We start from the raw sequence: 21,701 nt of genomic DNA, 5'->3' as shown, positions 1-21,701 counted from the left end.
TATCACAACGCAAACAACGTTGCAGTGGAGTTGGAACGGCAGCACAGGTACCGCAAATATTTCTACAGATACCTATATTGTTAAATATTATAGGTTCGGAACACTTCAGACACTGTAACTGTTGTTGACGATAATCCGATTTTGTTCGCTTCGGTGGATGAGAAGGAGGCGATAGTTGAATCCGCAACACGCAATCACTACACATACCAGTACATGGATTGATTGAATCCTTAGGTCTACTTATTTGACAAAAGTAGCACACAATAGCCCCTGCAATCATCATTGGGTAGACACACACTTTTGGTTTTTCATTCCACTCTTTTGGAAACGGCATTTTACTAATTCGATTAGAAATATTAAGAGATGACTTACAGAAACTCTGAATGCTCTCTCCTACACCTACGATCTCTATTTATACAAATCAACATCATGTGAAAGTATAGTGGGATAACTTCTCCTACTATTCCACTCTAAACGAGTCAAGTGGGAGTCGCATCACCTCCTATATAAGTCGACTTGCAAACCTAGAGTTCATTCATTCACTCTCTACAACTGTGAGCAAACAACAACAAGATGAATTCTGCAAAAATAAATGCTGCATTAAATAGAATATCTGCTGTTGATGAAAACAATTGGATAGACGAATCAGATGATGAGGATGTCAATGTTCCGCTAGAGGAAGTGATAGTTGAAGCAGAAGATGTTGGAGTCGATGAAGATGAGATAGACGAAGTTGAAAACGAGGCCAACCAAAGCGACGAAGATGATGACGTGATGGAGTTTGAGAGGGTCATGGATGAAGAAGGAGATGATGAAGGGATAGAAGCTGACACAACTGAAGGCGATGGTGCTTTGAGGATCGGTATGCGAACGCTCAATGTCAGTGAGACACTGGAAGATCCCTTGGATTTGTATTGTGCAATGGATGCATACGTATTGATCAGCACAATAGATGGAGAGAACAAAAAACTATGTTGGTGCTGCTTTCGGTTTTATTCGCATAGAAACAATAATGGAGGGTGGTATGCCCATGTCAACACCCACAACACTGTCTCAATTATGGAAATGGGACAGAATTGGTGTGAAGCTTGCGAGAGGCCACTAACAAACTTCACCCGAGTATCTACATGTATTATATGTAATAATGTCCAACCTGTGGCACAATAACCGTGGACCTACTGGTCAAAAAAAAACAACAGCCCTTTTCAGGGCTACATTATTCACACAAACAGTAGTTAGTTGTATTAGTATTCATAGATTATATGACAAATGAATACTTTGACTAATAAAAGTCTAAGTAATTTGTTAGTCTTTGAATATCTATACATTATATGACAAATAAATTACTACTTTGACTGAAAAGTCGATATTTGGAATTTGATAGTCATTGAATATCTATGCATATGATGAGTACTACTTTAAATGAAAGTTGAAGTTGGCATTTTGTCAATCATTGTATGCATATAATGATGAATACTTTTACATACATACATTTTGTTTGAGACTATAATGTTAACAATGGTATGAACCTGTTTCTGTTTGAAAGTATAATGATAGCTCTGAAAAGAGCTATTTTTTTTTATTGTTTCAGTCTTCAATTGTAGCCCTGAAAAGGGCTGTTTTTTTTATTAATCCATGCAATGGTATGGACTAACGCTCCTCATCATCATCAGAAACAATGATGATTGTATCATCATCTGTATCTGATGATATACTGATGATGTCATCCTCATAATCATCTGAATCAGACGATATACTAATGGAATCATCATTAGCATAATTATCTAGCTCGTTATCCTCTAGATCGTCTAACTCATTGACATCCATCTCTAACTCTGCCTCTACTTCCTCTTGCATACCTTCTTCCATACGTGCCGGGAAATCATCAGGTAGATCATAGATACGTTGCAGCATTTGTGCAAAATTTGTACTGAAATGATCGAACGTTGAATCTATTCCATGTACCTGGATGGGGCCTGTACTCGTCATAGAACACTCTGGTACACTCATCGGTTCGGTGGTGGAATCAGCACTCGACATTGTGGAAGAATGATATAGAACTGGGATTGATGCTTTATTTATATTGGAAAAAAAAGGAGGGGGTGAAGTGTAAATGTAGAACAATTCAGTGTTTGAAATTCGAAAGCAATAAGAATGACAATTTTCTTGAAATTCTAAGTGATTATTATTATGAGAAACTCTGAGTGATTATTATAAAAAAAACTAATAAGGGAGAGGGAAAAAGACACTGCCCCAACCTCGCAGTGCCTCGTGTACACCAACCAAAAAGTGTGTACTCCGTGGAAGGAAAGGAAAGGAATAGAAAGGATGGGAGAAATGAGGAAACGATTACATATCATCGTCTGAATTCAGGACTTCATCAATCAGGATAGGGGATGGTGGAGGACTATCATCGGACTCATTGTCAGCGTCACCGTCATCATCGTCATCGCTGTCGTCGTCGTCTGTGTTTCCGGACTGTGTATCCCATTCGTAATCATTCCGCCAATCATAGGGATCTGGATAATCCCCATCAGACAGGTCCGCTTGATCGGTTCCAGTAACGTGAAGCACTTGTATCCGATCATCATAAATTATGTCATCATAATCCATCGAGTGAGGTGCCGTCGTGGAGGTAACGAAACCTTCATGGATAGAAGCCCAGTAAGGATGTTGATGCGCTGGGTCACTGTACGGCTCAGTAGTTGAATCAGGTTCCATGTTGAAGGTGGCTGATCAACTGAATATTCCAACAGATAATTCCTACTTTTATACTTTTGAAAGGGAGTGGGGGAGGAGTGGGGAGGAGAGGGGATTAAGTGGGAATGAATTTCAAAAATGACATGAGCTATATTCCATGAAAGAGAAAATTGAAAATACTATATGAATTATATGAAATATACTTATTGATTTCATTATGAAACATATTTTCTTCCCAAGAGATTATTTACAATAGATTAGAGAACACAAAAATTGATGTGAGGTATTTGCATAGAAGAACTTGTAATTGAAATAAAAAAAGGAAATAATAATGAGACGAAGTGAAGAAAAATGCTCCAACCATCGCATTGTTCAATGTGTACCAAACCAAAACAATGTACACCCTTAATTTCACTTCTTTTTTTTTTTATTTTATTTTTATTTCCTAAAATTACAAACATAAACTTAAAACTATCTTAATTAAATATTCCTAACTAACCTAAAACTAATCTTACTACACTTACACTTAATCTATGGGAAAGTTTTTATAAAAGTCACTAACTTTTTATAAGTCTCTATCGAAGAGGTATCTGCTTCACACTTTTTCTCCAGAGATGCATACTTCCGATCTAGTTCGGCTATTACTTTTTCTGCTTCCCTCCGTCGGTTAACAATTTCAGCCATTTCGCGCTTCCTTTTAACCAACGCGGCCTCACTAGCTCGAGAAGCATGTTCTGCTTCCTTACATCTCTGTAGAAAACTGTCCAACATTTCACTAACCTCTCCGATAGGCTGTCGCACTTGTGGCACTAACACTTCAGGATTCGTCACCGGTGTTGCCAGCATCGGCGAAAGCGGCACCACCGACGGAGTGAATACGATGGGAGCCTCCTCCGATGGGGACAATACAACTGGTGGCTCCTCCGGAGAAGGCGCCCTAGGTTGTTCCACTACTGCTGCGGGTGGTGTGGAGGGCCTTAAGCTGTTTGGAGCGGTCGACCAACTACCTGCATAAGGATTAGTCCTATTGCAAGTAGCTCGGTACTTAGAAATAGGACCAACCTTCGCTGCAGGTCGTTGGCAAACCTTCTTTACAGGCCTGACTTCCTCCTCCTCCTCGAATAAGTCAGGGCTGGTGGATCTGCACCTAACTCGCGAAGTGGATGCCTTCTCCTGCTCTGTCATAGGCATGATGGATGCCACAGCGTTATTTAATTCCTGAGTGTTGGATGCCATTCTAAAAATGTAAAATAATACAAAGTTAGTAGATGTAAAAAATTAAAGTACATTGTTAACTTACTCAAACTTAGCTCCTCGTCGTATAGTACACTGCTTCTGGTTGAGTATGGCTGGACTGCTCTGGATGACTGGAGTTGTCGTACTGAATGTAGAAGAACGTGCTCCTCGGGGTATCAACATCATTGGGAGTGGAGGGAATGAGGTGGGGGCGTGCATGCGCAATGGTTGGAATATGGTGGGGCGAGAAATGGTAGGAAGTGGGCGGGGTGAGCAATGGTGGGAAGAAAGCGGGCCGCGCTCCGCGCGGCTTACGCCCCAATTCGCTACGCTCGCGCCGGCGCGCTTCGCGCGCCGGCGCGAGCGTAATGGGGCCACCGCGCCGGCGCGCTCACAGTATTATATATATGCCTGTCAGTCCAGAAGGTCGTCAATTGATTCACAACATTACAGTGCGTATTTTGGATGAAAAAAATAACCTTATCGATTTTGGAAGTGAAGAAGAGATTTTCATTATTTTGGAATTGAAGAAAATCGAATAACTGTTGTTATGGGTTTCATTTACAATAGACAAAATCGCATTGAACAATCCCAAACGAGTTGCACTATCAAAAAGAAAGGTGTGCATAAAAAGAAAAGTGTGCATAAAAAGAAGCTCATTCCACAAGTGTATGCTAAACAGTTAGCACATAACGCTCTGTCTGTGAGTGATCTTAAATTTTTGAAATCGATTGGATTGAAAGTGAGAAAATAACAATGGTGCTCGAAACAAACAGTGAAAAGTTGAATATATTCAATGAACCAGTGCTCGATCATTCTCTCATAAGTTTACATGAGCACACATATAAGCCCTATTGATCACCGCTATTCAAGAATTCGGATGAAATCAGAATTGCAATCAATAATCAAGATGTTATACTAGATATTGCCGACAGCTTCATTTACATAGAAGGTAAATTCACCCCCAAAGATGTAGCGAAAACATGCTATCTCTCGAATAATGCAATTGCATTTCTCTTTGACGAAATTCGTTATGAAATGGGTGGTGAACAAGTGGCTGTTGTTAGAAAACCTGGGATAACATCTACAATGAAAACCATGATATCATTTGGACAATCTTATGCTAACACATTATTGACATCTGGTTGGGGACTTTCACAATTGAAGCAAGATATCTTGGATACAAACAGTCATGTTTTTAGTGGAAAACTACCACTGAAATATTTGATGGGTTTTGCTGAAGATTACAACAAAAGTATCTTGAATGCCAAACAGGAATTGATTTTGATTATCGCTCGATCATTCAAAAACTCGTATATAGGTGAGGTTGATGCTGATTTGGAAATAAATAAAATCGAATGGAAAATAAGACATATTGTACCAGATGATAAACACAAGCTCAAACTTTTGAGTAGAATAAACAAAAGCGGTCTGAATGCCAAAATCAAGTTGGCGTATCGTATGTGGGACCTCTATGAACTACCATCATTACGTGGGACTTCTTCAGACATATGGGCCATCAAAACAACTAATGCATTGGAAACTCCTCGTTTTGTCATCATCGCATTCCAAAGTACTACCACATCTGAAGATAGAACACAAGATATTACAAAATTCACAACTGCTGATATCAATAGTATTCGAGTATACTTGAATTCTGAAGTTTATCCATATGAGCGTTGGAATTTGAATTTCGATAAAAAACTTGATGCTCCTGCTTATTATGCTTTTGAGAGTTTCCAGCGAAGTTATTATGATAAAGATATGAGTGAACCTCTGATGGACATTGGGCAATTTAGAGAGAATCCACTATTCGTCATCGATTGTTCCCATCAACCGAATGCAACAAAATCATCAACTATTGATATAAAGATTGAGTTTGAGACGAGGAAGACCAAGTTTCCAGACAACACTAAAGTATATGCATTAATTTTGCATGATACAGTTTTAACATACAATGCATTGGATGGTTCAGTTCATAGCAGATATTGACACTTTTTTTCACTCTATCATATACTGTTTTATGATCTTTTTTTTATTTGTAACTGACTTATATCATGTATTGTATTTTATATCATATTTATTGTTTTGTAATCATTTTCTATTGTATTTCATGAGATTTAAACAAATAAAACATGAAAATAATACAAAGTTTTTTATTTGACATTATTTATGATTTACAGGAACATACAGACTATCTAAAATAACTTCTTCCTCATAATCATCAGTTTCGCGACCATCTTCAATTTCCTCTCGATTTTCATCATTCAATTCAAAGTGATGAATAATCCATTCTGGCAAGTATGGTTGGAGGCTATACAGGAATCTTCTTAGGTTCAGTTCAATCATAACCTCACAAAGTTGCCACAATTCCAATTCATTATCCAAAAATTTGTTGCAAACTTCTGCACCACTCCAATAGTTCTCAGCATCACGAAGGCATAATTCGATTTGTTTTTCATCATAGCATACACTCATATCATAATTGCTTGCATGTTCGGCTCCATCACCCAACACCTTCAATTTAGACGACAAATGTTGAACCGATGATTTGAGATCTACAACATCGACCCAATCTTGACTTGCGTACTGCATCCACATCTTTAAATGGTGGAACTGAAATCGAATAAAAAAAAACAATAAGCAACCTCCAATTTTTCAGTGATATAATACTCACATTCCCATTTTACTTGTAGTTACAAAGTGGGTGTATTCAACTAAGTTAGTAATGTTTATATTTCCATATAATTATCATCTAATATATGAATATTAATGAAACAATAAGAAATTCATTATAATTACTATTATTATTCAATCATATTGAATTTGACTAGAGTTAGCGTTTTCACACCAAAAAACTTTGTAAGCTATGACCTAAAGAAATTCGCTATAAATTATTACAATTATTATTCAATCATATTGAATTTAACTAGAGATCGCGTTTTCATGCCAGCAAAACTTTGTTGGCTCTGTCCTAAATACACCATCGTATATTTACCACCTGATGAGTTGATACAAGATATATCGTCATCACTGAATTGCAACGAAATACGTTTTGGTAGCCATGTTTTAAATAATTTATCATTGCTCACATCTTGCAAAGTTAATAAAATTGATTTACCAAATCGTGTAGAATAAGTTGACATATTTTTAATTATGTACACTTCATCAATTGGCAATGATGATAAGGCCTTTTGCTCTAGTATTTCAACCTCCTGTACAATCAAATTATTAATTTTATTCAAGTCTACTTTTGAAACGGACATGATGATAATATATATGAAAATATAAACAATTTCCAACAGACAAATACACTCACCGTCTTCCTTCTATTACGAACTGAATAACACTCTACCAATTGCTAACTGCTGCAGATATATTCGTCTACTGATTTCATAGTGTGCCAAGCATTTCTTTTATATTAAACAGTGCGAGTCACCCCCACCATGAAACCGTGAAAGGTTCACATTGCTAGTTGCTATCCACTAGAGATGCCTGACGTCACAGCCAAGCCCATCTCCCAATTTGATGCGAGTTGCCGGCACGAGCAAGCAGTGATCGTTGCGCTCTCGGAGAGGGCAGACGTTTGCACAGTCCTCGCCCGCCTGCGTGTCACCATCAATAGCGAGGGTAGGGTGATGCGTTACGTCACATCATTCACTGCTTCGAGAGCGATAGCCGAACAAGCAATTGTCGTTGCGCTCTCGGAGAGGACAGACGTTAGCACAGTCCTCGCCCGCCTGCGTGTCACCATTGATGGCGAGTCTGGGGCGTTACGTCACATCCTTCACTACATCGAGGGAGGTGAGAGCAGACTGATGAATACGCATTACTCTGCCACACGTCGTGGAGTGAACATGTCGCTCTCTAGCAGTTGAACGGTTATTGCTGTGACGTCACTCCACTACTAACTTGGTGCCCTCACACCGATGGAGCATTCATTACTTGGAGGATCTTCGAAGTATGCAGACGTATGTTTGTACATAGACAAACAAGCACATGATGAAACCCTGTACCGTGCATTCTCTAACACACACACACACACACACACACATACACACACAAAATCTCATATGAAAAAAAAAATCTGAACGATCCATGCACCAGACACTTCAAGGTCACAACGCCTTGACTTCACTGCACAACAAAAAAAAGCAAATAACACGTCATATTGGTGGGGGGAGTATTAGAACCGGGAAAAAATTTCTGAACGATCCATACACCACACCCTTCAAGGTCACATCACCTTGACTTCACCAAACAACAACCAATAAAAAAGCAATTAATACGTCATAGTGGTGGGGGGAGGCTTAGAACCGGCTCAAATCTCCTACTAACATGTGGATGGAATGTCCATACTAGAGATCAGCTCCATATGATTAAGGTCTAAATATTCTTTCATAAACGCAGAATATTGCTGGTATAACTCCGAGTTTTTGATTAAGCGGCGTTCTAATGATAAAAACCTAGTGACAGCAAGGTCACGAATACCTTGGTATTGGACCGTTTCATTCTTCAAGGGCAATGCAACTATATATCGACCGGTTTCATCTCGAGTTACGTTGTCGACAAAACTTTTTTCGCAAGCAATATCATCAGAGGTATTGTGTGGGGTATCAGGAACAGACTCTACTTCCCAAAACGATTTGAGAATTTTTTCTACATTGTTAGGCGCATAAGCCTCACAAAAAAAAGAAGAAGTTATGGCAGGCGGGTGGTTATTGGTCTTTCCTATTAAAATATAACCTAAAACTGTATTCAGAGCATATGGTTCATCACACTTCCCAGATATTTTTCCATACAATATGATCTGAGAGAAGACGTCTGCCCCGAGAAGAATATCAATATTCCCTGGACAATAAAATTTAGGATCAGCAAGTTGCAAATTCAAAATATGATTCCATGATTTGTATTCAATGCGGAAATTGGGAAGATTGTCACATATTTTATCAAGAATAATAGCATCAGTGTGGAATATCGGTTCATTTTTAAATGAGGGCTTGAACGAAAGAGAAACTTGTCCTTCAGAAGTCGAGGATTTCATCGAACCCAACGCTTTGACTTCAATAGAAAAGGCTTTTTTTGGCAATCCCAATTGCATTACAACTCGTTTCGTGATAAACGAACTCATACTTCCACTATCAATTAAACAGCGAAAGGTTTGATAGTTTCCTGAATTGTCGGAAATATCAATAAGAGCGGTTGCCAATAAAACATTATGAGATTTGGCAGTAACATTCGAAGCAGCGAGAATACTAGTAGCGGTAAGATGAGGAGAATTATCTTGATTGGCATTAATAATTTCCACAGAAGTAGTTGTGGATGAAGTAGCACCACTTCCCCCCACAGCAGGATTTTTATCGAAATGTAGAAGAGTATGATGACTACGCGAAGAACATTTTTTACAACAAGCAGTCGATCGGCATTTATTCAAATCATGTGATCTACTCAAACAATTGAAGCATAGATGTTTGTTTTTACAAAAGTTATAACGCTCAGAAGGTAGTTTATTCGCGAAAGCTGGGCATGTATAAAGTGAATGACTCTCCTGACAGAATAAACAATTTGATGCAGGAGATTTATTCGCAAATAAAGACGTTATTCGAGCTGGAGAATTGTATGTTCTAGTATTGGATATGCCAATAGCTTTTTTCGATTGAGTACGAGAAATTTTCAAAGTATCAAGAGTAACACAGCGGTCATTCAAAAATTCAACTAAAACTGAAAATGTTGGAACTTCGGATGAACAATGTTTCATTTCAAACATGGTGACTGTATTATCGTCTAAACGTTTCAAAAGCATCATAACCAACATAAAATCCCATTCATCTGTGGGAAAATTCATAGATTTGAGAGAAGCTATATTTTCTTCGAATGTATCTAATAATTTTCGGATTGAAGAAGAACAATCACCATTCACTCTTGAAGTTCCATCAATCTCATACCAAAGATCTTGGGCGCACAATCTCCGATTCGAATAACGTTTATTCAATGCATTGTATGCAATTTCATAATTTTCATCTGTTACTTTCAATGTCCTTACAATTCCTGAGGCCGGACCTTGCAAAGCAGAAATCAAATAATCGAATTTGTCCACATTCGATAAGGTATCATTATTGTGAATAACTGAGTTGAAATGATCGATAAAGGATGGAAAATTCTTATATTCACCGTAAAATTTTTTAAGTTCTATTTTTGGAAGCTTAACTTTAGAATAATTCGTACTCGTTTGAAGAAATGAAACAGGTGCCTGTGTGGTATTAACCACGTCATCAATGAATTCCATATAAACAGCCTTTACAGCGTAAAACTCTGCAAGAAACGCTTCTTTTACCGCGTCCTCTGGAGCGGCATCTTCATCTGGAAGTGTAAGCAATGTACTGATAATACAATTATGCTGTTTTGTGAACTCATCTTTTATCGAGTCCAACTCTTCGCATCTAACTTTAAATAAAGTTCGAATAGACTTATCAGTTTTAACCCTATCTGCAAGGGCTCTCAATACTGTAATTTCATTTATAGCAGAATTACGATAAATTTTGTATTTTTTAACCTTATCCATTTTGATATGGGAGCAAATAAACAAAGTGAATTCGAAAGGAATACCCAGAAAGTAACAGGTGATAAAAAACGCGAGCAAAAACGACAGCGGGAATTGAGGAATTCCAAAAAATATAAAAGCAGTTCAGCGATCGACGGAGCAATGGTATGTTGAGCGCAAGATAATTAGTTGGTCATGCGCTGTAGATACACTTCCACTTTTCAACGAAAGTATTGTTTGGCAAGAATATGAAAATAGAGACGAAAATTCAATTTTATGTTTATTAGAAATTATAATTTCGCTACGGAATTCACAAAATTATGCAGATTTGAGAGAGTCACTTTGAAATTAGCAATTTTCAGAATGAAATTAAAAAATGAGCGGTTCAAAAAAATTTTTTTTCTTTTGAATGATATAAAAAAAAATTCTTATAGAAAACTCCGACTTAACAGGAATGATTCTAATCGCGGCTCGAAGGACCATGTAACGGAACGGTAATAGGAACAGTAGGGACTGTATACCGTTATGATACTTAACAAAATGTTAAATTACATCCCTCAAAGACGACTTACCTTGAGTGGATTGCGACTGTCTCATCAGAGTCCTGAGATTGGTACCAGTTCTTGTGGTCGAAGCTAGTCCGTGTATCAAGAAGCACGATATTATGCGGTGTGGTAAACATAAATATTATCAGCAAAAAAAAAACGAATATTCACAGTTGAACTGGGCAGTCGAGAATGGCGGACAATCAAGCACATAGAAAAACAATACAACAACACTGTTCGTCCCTTTTCATCGCTCCAACACACCACAGAGGGCGCAATCATAATGAAGTCGTTTTGAGGGTACAGGGTGAGGCAAAATTAAGAAAATAAAAATGAATATGTTAGCCGTTCCGCAACAAATATCAATTTTACAAATGGTTAACGTTCTCAATGTGTTTTAAAATGGTGAATGAATGTTCAGTGAGTTTTCAAACACTGAGAAATTGAAATGTCTCTCCTGGATTCCTTCTATCAGCAAACAGGTTCAGTGATGGCGGTTTGAGTTTTATAAATGGTTTCTAAATACCTTGAATTTTTCCTTTTTGGTGCAGTGAATTGATCTGGATGTTTTTTCTTTCTACTCCAATTTTTCCAATTGGTACTATGGGTAAGTTCAATTGTCTGCTTTCCACTATATATATATATTTATTTATAATTGAATCTATATGTATTTAATAGGTTTGATTCATCAATTCTCAATTTTAATTCAATTTTCAAACTTTCAAAAATTGTACGTGCTTCTCGTTCCAGCGTTGATCATCCACTCCTTTGGCTTCCCCTTTCAACAAACTCCCAATCTCTTTGGCAACCAAATTTGGAAAATTCTAGATGCTGTCAAAACCTTCTAATTTGTAAATTTTGGCACTTCACTCAAACTACACTTAGTTTATTAACCATTTGTACTCATAAACAAACTCTAATATCTAATATTTACAATATTGGTTGTCGTAATAACAATTCATGTTCTGTATTTTACAAAATTAATTTTTGAAAGTTGCATTTGGCAAAATTCATGAGCTCCTCTCCAATTCTCTCACCTAGTAGACTAGACAATATTTCTGCTACATGGTTTTTTCATATACTGAGTGTTTTTCCTTTCACAAATTGAAACTCTTTCAAAATATTGATTCGGATAATTTGAATAAATTGTAATGTTGTTTTGTTTTCTAATATTGATCTAAATGGTTTTATTAATTCGTTTTTGTGTTTCAGGAAAATATATATCTGGTGACTGATCTTTTCAATACTGGATTGTGACATTTGAATTTTAATGGAAAACAACTAAGGAATGATTTAGTTGTTTCATTGTGTGCGTAACCATTTTACTGAGAACAAAAGATATATATATATATATATATATATATATATATATATATATATATATATATATATATATATATATATATATAAGTGCAACTCTTGAAAAATATAAATGAAGATTATGAGTATAACAAATAATTCCTAACAAATGTTTCCTATTTTGTATAGAATTTCATAATAGAAAATAATGATAAACATTCACTGATAATTGCTGATATATTGAGAACTTTGCACAGAATCTTCAAGGATTGCTCTCGATGATGAAATAACGTGAGCAATGCTTCAATGAAGGTAATGTTTATACACTTACTTTCACAAGAGACAATATAATTTCTGTTGACTGACCCGGACAAATCTATAATATTTTATTGTAATTGATATTTTAACAGCCGAATATTGAAGTTTTAAGAAACGAAATCAAATGCTTTAATGATTGAAGAAAATTGATCTTCGTAATATTTTTTGTTATGAGTTTCATTTATTGTTATGACTTCGTAATTTGTTGTTTGTGAGTTATTTAGCAGAAAAAAGCGATAAACCTAAAGGTTAAAAGTCGTGGCACACTTGTTCGTGATAATAATATCACTTAGAATAGAAGCTGTGATTACTTGGTGTTTGTTTTTCATATAACATTAAACATTGGCGTTATCTCTCACTTCTTCAACGGAGTTCAATACCCAACTAGTATATTTAGTTTTATGAGCTTTCGTACAGTGTTTTCACAGTTATTGCGGAGCTGAATCGTTTCTAATTCAAGTTAGTCAATCTGTCAGGGTAAGTCAAATTAAGGTATAGAAATTTATTGCGGAAAGAATAATTTTAGAATTTCTCATCGTGATTGGGACTGGAATCAGAGTTATGATTATAAAAAAAACATTCACTACATAGTATAAAACAAAGTCGCTTTCCGCGACTTTGTTTTATACTATGTGACTTATTCAACAGCTACCTGAAAGACCGTAAACAATATGTAGAAATAAATACAGAAAAAAGCCTTGAAAAAATTGTTGACTACGGAGTTCCACATGGAACGGTCTTGGGTCCAGTTTTATTCTCCATATATATTAACAATTCATTCACTTTAAACTCATGTGGAAGAATAATAAGTTTTGTTGATGATACCCCTATCATGGGGAAAACTGGATCGAACTGAAACAAATAGTTGAAAATGACCTCAAGAAAATAGTTACGAGATTTGATCATAAATTGCTGACGGTAAACTACAAGAAAACTACTTTTATATCTTTCGCCAATAGCAGGAGTGGTTTGCCAAATTTTGATAATCTAGTCATCAAAGATAACACAGGGGAAACAAGCCAGATAATGCGTGTTGAGAAAACAGAATACCTAGGTTTAACTATAGATCAATGTCGTAGGTATTGCTCCTAGGTATAAATAATAAATGGGAGAAAAACTGATTTAATATTCCTTTCTTTTTTTCTTTATAGAGATACATTCATTGTAATTTTTGAATATAAACACTATGTATGTGTGTGTATGTATATGTATATGTATACATATATATTCATATGTATAGATAAAACAAACTTCAGTTATATTAATGTATTACTTAAGTTTTCGGTATATAGAGATCATAACATGGAATACTAGATAAATGAAACCCCACACGCAATATATGATTTTTGTGGGTAATTAGTTTATTTTACAACAACATTGTATGTAACTTTTGTAATATGTATTTGTATATTTTTTCAGTGTAAATAAACGTTATTATTATTATATTATATTACATGAATATAATATTTTTCAATAGCACACATTAAAGTAACTTTTTATTAACTCACTTCATGCCAAGAGTAGATGATGTTTATGTTTTAACCGATAATATATTGGGTTGTTTCAAAAGTTTTGTCCATTTTCATGAGTTTACTACAAACTGTAATATCTCAATAAATATTGATTCAATTTGATCGAAATGAGCGCCATTTGAACCAGTACACTTTTGCAAACGTAACACGAGTCGAATAATTCCATCAGAATAAAAATTGTGTGCTCGGAATTCAGTGAAGTTGACAAATGCCGTTCCTGCCTGGTCCTCATTGGCATAGGTGCTACCAGTGAGAAAGTTATCGAAATTCTTTAAAATATGGTAGTCAGCCGGCGAGAGATCTGGGTATTATGGTGGATGAGGCAGAACTTCAATGCTCAATTTGTTCAATTCTGGAACGGTAATTTGTGAAACGTGCGGACGGACATTATCGTAGAGGAGGATTCTACCAATTTTTGGTAGATTTCGTCGATTTCCTCACAATATGACTCTGCTGTGATGATTTGGCCCGGTTGCAGAAAGTTATAGTGAATCACACCAGCCGCAGATCACCATACAGTAACCATGATCAATTTTTGGTAGATTTTTCTCTTTGGGAAGTACCTGGGTGGATCATCAATGTCCAACTACTGTTCTGAACGTCTTCAGCTGTCGTAGAGGATCTATTTTTCATCAGACGTGATGATCCGATCCAAAAAAGAACTCGAAACAAGGAGCACCTATCCTTCGAGTTTCTTGACCTTTCGAATACATTTCAAAACATCAAAAACCGCATGCTAGCTGACACTTAGTTCTTTGAAACCTCACGAACTTTGGGATGTGTCAATTTCCACCAGGGTCTTCAAATCCCGTCCTGGATTAGGCTCATCTTCGAGGTAAACCAAAAAGTGCGTCCATTAACACTATCATTTCCAAATGCCTATCATTTGGAAATAATAGTGTTGATGAATTCGTAGAGAATAATCATTTATCGACATCTCAAATATGTATGGAACAGAATAGCTTCCATTTCGCTAACTGTTTGTTAAAATACCACGAGTTTACGAAATGGATAATTATTGCGTGACTGTTCTCTTCATGGGCAGATTTGAAATGGAAGCAAATGAAGATTTAAATTACTTCCCATAGACTTGTATCCAATACGTGAATGCCATTTTCGACAAGAATAGGGGGAACAGCAGATTCCCAAATATTTCATTCACATAATATCTGGATGTTCTCCATTATTTTTTTCTCCAGACGCTAATTTTCAAACAGACTTGGCCACTATCATGAATATTCTAATGAAAAATCTATACTCATGAATGCGAAAGTCACTCACTTAAAACTCATTCATCTTTGTTTCTCCATACTGGAAAGTCCTAGAAAGCTAAAATTTGGTATATATGTGCTTCTTAGTTATTTTACCCCCTAGGGGTAAAAGGGTACCTTTACATATGGAAAATACCTTTTCATCACTGTTTCCGTACCGCTCTATTTTTTGGGAGGCTGAAATTTTGTATGTAGGTTCGTTCAATGTTGTAGACATGCCATGGAGAAATATTTTTGAATATTCCAACTGGGACGCCAGCCACGGGGTAAAAAGGCACGTTCATTTGCGACGCACATATTCCTATTCTCTTGCGCAGGATTCGAAACCTATTCATCACTGTTTCTCCTTCCCGGTATATTTTCGGAGGCTGACATTCTGTATCTAGGTTCGTTTTTTATTGTAGATGTGCAATAAAAAATTATTTTTGAAAATTCCAAGTGGGGCGACAGCCGCATTCATAAAATTAAGTTACCTTTTCATGACTGTTTCTCCATACTATATTTCAACTGGGGCGTCATCTTAAAAATCCTGCACCAATTTGAATATGTTGAAAACCAAGAAGAAATATGTTGAATAAAATGATGTCACTTGATATTTCAGGAACTCAACATGTTCGACCTATCGCCGTCCACTTTATTTCTTCTAGGAATTTTCATATGTTTATCTGGATACCTCTTGTGGTTCTTTTATGAGCATCATCAATATTGGAAAAGAAGAAACGTACCCTATTTAACACCTACCATCCCATTTGGAAACACCTTAGACCTCTTCCGCGGAAAGATAAGCTTCGGAGAGGTTTTTTCCAGAGCCTACTTGGAGTTGAAGAAACAAGGTCACAAACACGGAGGAATATACTACCTACAGAAACCAGTTTACATACCAGTCGATGCAAACATAATAAAAAAAATCATAATCAGCGACTCTGATAACTTTCCTAATCATGGTATGTACGTCAATCCCGCTGATGACCCTTTGTCTGGTCATCTTTTCAACATCGAAGATGGAAGATGGAGAACACTGCGCTCCAAAATGCCTTCTTCGTTCACTTCCGCCAAAATGAAAAAAATGTTTGAGATAATGACGAGGATGGTCGATCCTTACAAGAAACTACTAGATATCTATGCCGAAAACGGCAGTGCTTTGGAAATCAAGAGCTTAGCAAGTCGCTTCACTACAGACATAATTTCAGCTTGTGCTCTTGGAATTGAAACCAACACCCTAAACTTCGAAAATGAAGACCTGCTACGACACGGCAGAACTTTTTTTGACTATCAGTGGAACAAATACAAGAACAGCATGGTCGTCGCTGTTCCCCGTCACATACTAGAAAAGCTCAGCTTCAGGATTTTCAGTAAAGAAACAGAAAAATACGTTCTGAAAATGTTCAAGGATATTCTCAGATACAGAAAGTTTGACAGTCCCTTGAGAGAGGATCTCACCGCGTCTGTAGTCAAACTTACTGAATGGAGAGAGGAAGAAAAAGACTTTTCAGGAAAGAAGGTCATGGTCCCATTGGAAGAATCGGAATTTGCGGCGCACATGTTCCTCTTCTTTTGCGCAGGATTCGAAACATCTTCCAGTACTCAGACATTCGCTTTGTTCGAACTAGCCAGAAATCCAGAATGTCAGAACAAGTTGAGGAAGGAAATTAATACAGTAATGGCAAAACATGGCAATGAGGTTACTTACGATGCTATTATGGAGATGGAGTACTTGGATAATATAGTTGATGGTAAGTCTGTAAATACGTTAAAAATCCAAATTATATAACAGAATTTTTTGATATTTCCTAATAATTTACTGAAAATCATCTTCCTAAAAACTACGTTCTGGACAATTTATTATTTTTGCAATCATCATGAAAACATATTTTTCTCATTTTCTAAAAATAAATTACTGAAAAAGTAATTTATGCGGTTTCACATATATCTTGGGATAATTATAATTTGATTCCAAATTCCTTAGACATCATCCTGAACTGGAGAGTTTGTTGTGAATCTTGGATTTTTCTTACAAAATTTACTGTGAGAAACTATAATTATAGCAATATAAATAGACTCTCGTATAAAATATGATGTTTGCATTTGTGGTTTGTTCTCCAACTTCGGAGATATGTTCATAGCTCAATAACAAATTATCTGAAAAATGTTCAAGTATCCAAGAACATTCAACTGAGGAAATAATATGACTTTTACTCCAAGAAGAAAGGCGAATTTCATGTTTTCTCTACATTTTCAATAAATTGTGAATCTTGGCTTTTTCTTAAGTCACAGAAATTTATGGTGAGAATCTTTATAACTACAGCAATGCAAATAGACACCCGTATAGAATAGGATGTTTGCATTTGTGGTTTGTCCTCCAACTCGGGAGATTTGTTCAAAACTCAATAACAAATTATCTAAAAAATATTCAACTATTCAAGAACATTCAACTTACGAAATATCATAACTTTAACTCCAAGAAGAAAGACGAATTTCATATGTTTCCTTTACATTTTCTATAAATTACCTTCAAAAACAAAATAGTTTTTGTCGATAGCACTCCTCAAGTAAAATTTGAAGACATTTTCGACTCGTCGAAGTTATTATTATAGTTATATTAGTTCTATATTATAGCCTGTTGCAAAATTTTATTTTATCTCTCTCATTTCGTAACTATATAATATCTTCATCAACTCTAGTAATGAGAGAAAATAACAAAGACAAGTTGTGCTTTTGAGGTGAACATTTGATTATTTATAATTTTTTCACAAGATGCAACTGAGCCTGTTTAACTTCCAGAAACTTTGAGGATGTACCCAGTCTTTCCAATACTTCCACGAGTCTGCAAAGAAGATTATCCAATTCCAGGAACAGATCTGATCCTGGAGAAAAATACTTTCGTCATGGTAACCAACTTGGGAATTCAAAGAGATCCAGAATACTATCCGAACCCGGAACAATTCAATCCTGAGAGATTCAATAGAGAAAATAAGGGAAGCATTCCACATATCGCAAATATACCTTTTGGTGAAGGACCCAGAATTTGCGTGGGTGAGTATGAATACGCTAAATCTTAAAATTAATTGAAATGTCCCTACCTCTATATGTGTCTTCCGGTTGATATTCTTGCTGAGAATTTCTTACCTGGAACAAAAAATAATGTTAGATGCAAGTAATTAATATATAAACCAATCAATAACTGATGTTAAACATTTTCCAGAATGATGAACTTTCTAAGTTGGGAAAATATAATTTATCGCTAATAAAGATCAGGAAAATTTAACATTAGAAAACCAAATGGATTATAGTGAAAAAAACAGGAAATAAAACACTTTTCTTCAACCAAATTTCAAACATCCAGTAGAAAACCAGAGATTGAAGAACTTAGTGAAATTATAGTCAGATGCATTTAGATTAGTTTCAAACTTGTTCAAAAGTATGGAGATTTCCTATTCGATCCAGGTTTAAACTCTCCACATTTTTTCCAATCGATAAAATCTTCGATAAATAATCACTGGTCTTCAATTTTTTATAGCCAAGGGTTGTTTATTTCCATCATACAGATATACCTTGTTTCCAATTTTTGGAAATTGGCAACAAGGTCCCCTATTTCTTCTGCAGTAATACAAACCTTACAGTTGTACTTGTAAGAGGAAACAGACTTTTCAGACAGACAGAGTCAGGATTTTTTTTTAGCTAAAAATCATCATGAATAATATACGATGGTGGGTGCAGAAAAAGGAGAAATATACATTTTGCATTTCGGACAATTACCAATCTCAACCTAGACAACATATGAAAAATTAGGAACTATTGGAACTCTTGTAAGTGAAACCCCTCTTTAGGTCTCTACTCATTGGACTAAACGGCATTGGAAGCTAATTGGAAGGGAAATGAAAGAACTACGTTTTCGTCAGATGTTTTGACGATATTTTTAATGTGCTCATCGGCGGTACTCATCAGAGAGTAGTAGTAATACCAGACTGTTACAGCGGCATTGAATTCATTAAGACTAAAGTATCCTTACTATGAGTTTTGTACAGGTTCTAGTCGATACACTCTACACACTGATTGATCCAACTGAAAATGATCCGAAAGAAATGTTACCAAATTTTGATCCTGAATAAGTTTTCAATTATCAACCAATTGATACACATTATTTCCAACAATATTTCACTATCACAAACTAATTTATTTACAACAATTTATTTCCACTATTTGAATTCCTTGTTTAACCGCTCGATTCACTTTCTGAACTCAACTGCCCTCTTGGAACGAGAAGCCGGCCTTATATATCGGTATCGATCGTTCTAGAATTCTATAGTCGTTTCGGTACTCAACTAGAGTTTAATCGGCGGTTGCCGACTGCATTCTTTTTGCGGTGATGTCATGTGTTTGTTCGCTGGCCGACATATCGGTCAGGGGCTGCTTCACATTCGTTACAATACGAAGAAAAACAATACTAGCTTTTGGCTGACACTCCAAACTATCCTGCAGGTTTGATTGACTTTTTCAAAATAAAAACTCCTACTGATAATGAGACACAATTGTGAAGTTATTTTGATAAACTTGGCCGATTAAAATCCATAATGTACTCAATTGAAACTTAATTGTGAGATTTCCACTGAGCACCGTGTTGTATAGCGAAATAAGTGTTGCGGTTTTGTAAACCAGTCAGTGAAATCCTCATAATGAAGTATTCGTTACTTGAATATGAGAAGTTATTAACCACTATACTTTTTCATATTTATATTCACATATTTGAAACTTATCAGATAACTTATCGATTATATACCCCTCAAATATATGAAAAAAAAATTTATTTTCCATTTTTCTTGAACTGAAACCCAACTTTTCAATTTTCAACTTAAAGTGATTTCTTTTCATAAAAAACCTCTTTATTACAAAGTGATACACCATTGAATCAGTAGCAAAATACCTATTTTCTGTTTGATGTTTTCTAGTCACTTTCTGAAAATACATCGCAAAAATATTTCCTTTTTGTTTAAAGTTGCAGAAACAATCATTCAACCTTGGTCATCTATTGGTCGATCGGTAGCCGGCCGGTTCGACATGGGTGCTTTGTTCACTCAATCAATCAACCGCCTTGTTAGTCGGTGGTTCAAGCCGCAGGCTGAACGATCGATTTTTACTTCCTATCGTTCAACCAGTGTTAAGAATCACACGTTAAAATGTAAGACCTCGTTAGTCCTTAGCTCGCACAAGTTTAGACTTCTGAGGGTTGTCGTTCGTAGTGGTCCGACAGCTGGTTAAGGGAGAAACATATTTTAAACACATATATTTTGAACAAATCTAATGAAACAAGTCTACGGGTGTTATATGATGAAAATATGTTGAGAAAATATCTTGAAATTATTACTATGACGTTCCTTTTTTCCAGGAAAAAGATTCGGTCTGTGGCAAACCAAATTGGGCCTAGTGACAACAATACGAAACTACGAAGTAACACTTAACGAAAAAACTACCAAAGATTTCAAGTTCGCTTCGGATGAGTTGATTCTTAGAAAAGAAGGAGATGTTTGGCTCAATTTGAAAAAAATCACCTAACTGAAGCAATGAATCATCGATAATATACAGTGTAAATTGTTTGTTCTTAACATTTGGGAATTTCAAACCAAGTAAATGAAGCATTAGCGATTGTGATATTTCTATGATTGAATATTTTCTGTGTCTATTATTATATCTATCTATTATATCATTATATAAGGGCATACCAAAAAGTACATATTAGAACCGCTTCGAGGATTAGAAAAAACGCTGAAAATATATGAGGAGGACTACTTTATTGGATAAATATTTTCTGAGGAAGATGAAAATTCACCTTAATTTTTGAACAGACAGCGTATATTAATTGAGCAACAAACTAAATGGCGTCTGTTAAGACATCAAAATTCATGACCTTTGACTTCTCCGAGTCGACTCTGAAGAATTCATCGAAGTTTTTCTAACTAATCATCATATCATATATCAACCTCAAGTTATTTGAATATCACATCATATATTCCATTAGTTCGGATTTCCATTGTCTAATATGATATAAATTTTGTAAAAAATTAAAAAGATTAGCTGAAAAATAACAGTTATACTGAATCACAATTACAATGAAATAAAATACAAGCAACAACCAAAAAATAAAAAATAGAAATATCAACACGAGATGAAAATAAAAAAAAATATTAGCAACAGATTAAAATTAGAAAAATTCCAAGTCAAGTTACTTCACGACGTTTATAGGTCATTTGAGTGCTCTCACCGA

General features: G+C 35.7%; 2 protein-coding genes across 10 annotated transcripts in view; one reads left to right on the top strand and one right to left on the bottom strand.

Annotated features, from left to right (window-relative positions):
• LOC111510402 (uncharacterized protein CG43867) overlaps window positions 1-21,701 on the bottom strand; it is a 746,925-nt gene that overhangs the window by 382,145 nt on the left and 343,079 nt on the right. The gene's annotated exons all lie outside the window — the stretch shown is intronic.
• LOC111512152 (cytochrome P450 6-like) lies at window positions 13,056-21,560 on the top strand. The gene is given in 4 exon segments (NM_001365727.1): window positions 13,056-13,116; window positions 16,044-17,175; window positions 18,224-18,475; window positions 20,826-21,560. Coding segments are annotated over 3 exon segments (1,542 nt in total). The 5' UTR covers window positions 13,056-13,116; window positions 16,044-16,052; the 3' UTR covers window positions 20,993-21,560.

Source organism: Leptinotarsa decemlineata, unplaced genomic scaffold (genome assembly GCF_025532065.1).
Source record: "Leptinotarsa decemlineata unplaced genomic scaffold, Ldec_3_MD MMD2_P_RNA_scaffold_6, whole genome shotgun sequence".
Taxonomy (NCBI): Eukaryota; Metazoa; Arthropoda; class Insecta; order Coleoptera; family Chrysomelidae; genus Leptinotarsa; species Leptinotarsa decemlineata.
Note: the sequence above shows the minus strand (reverse complement) of the source record. Positions and strands in the feature narration are given on the sequence as shown.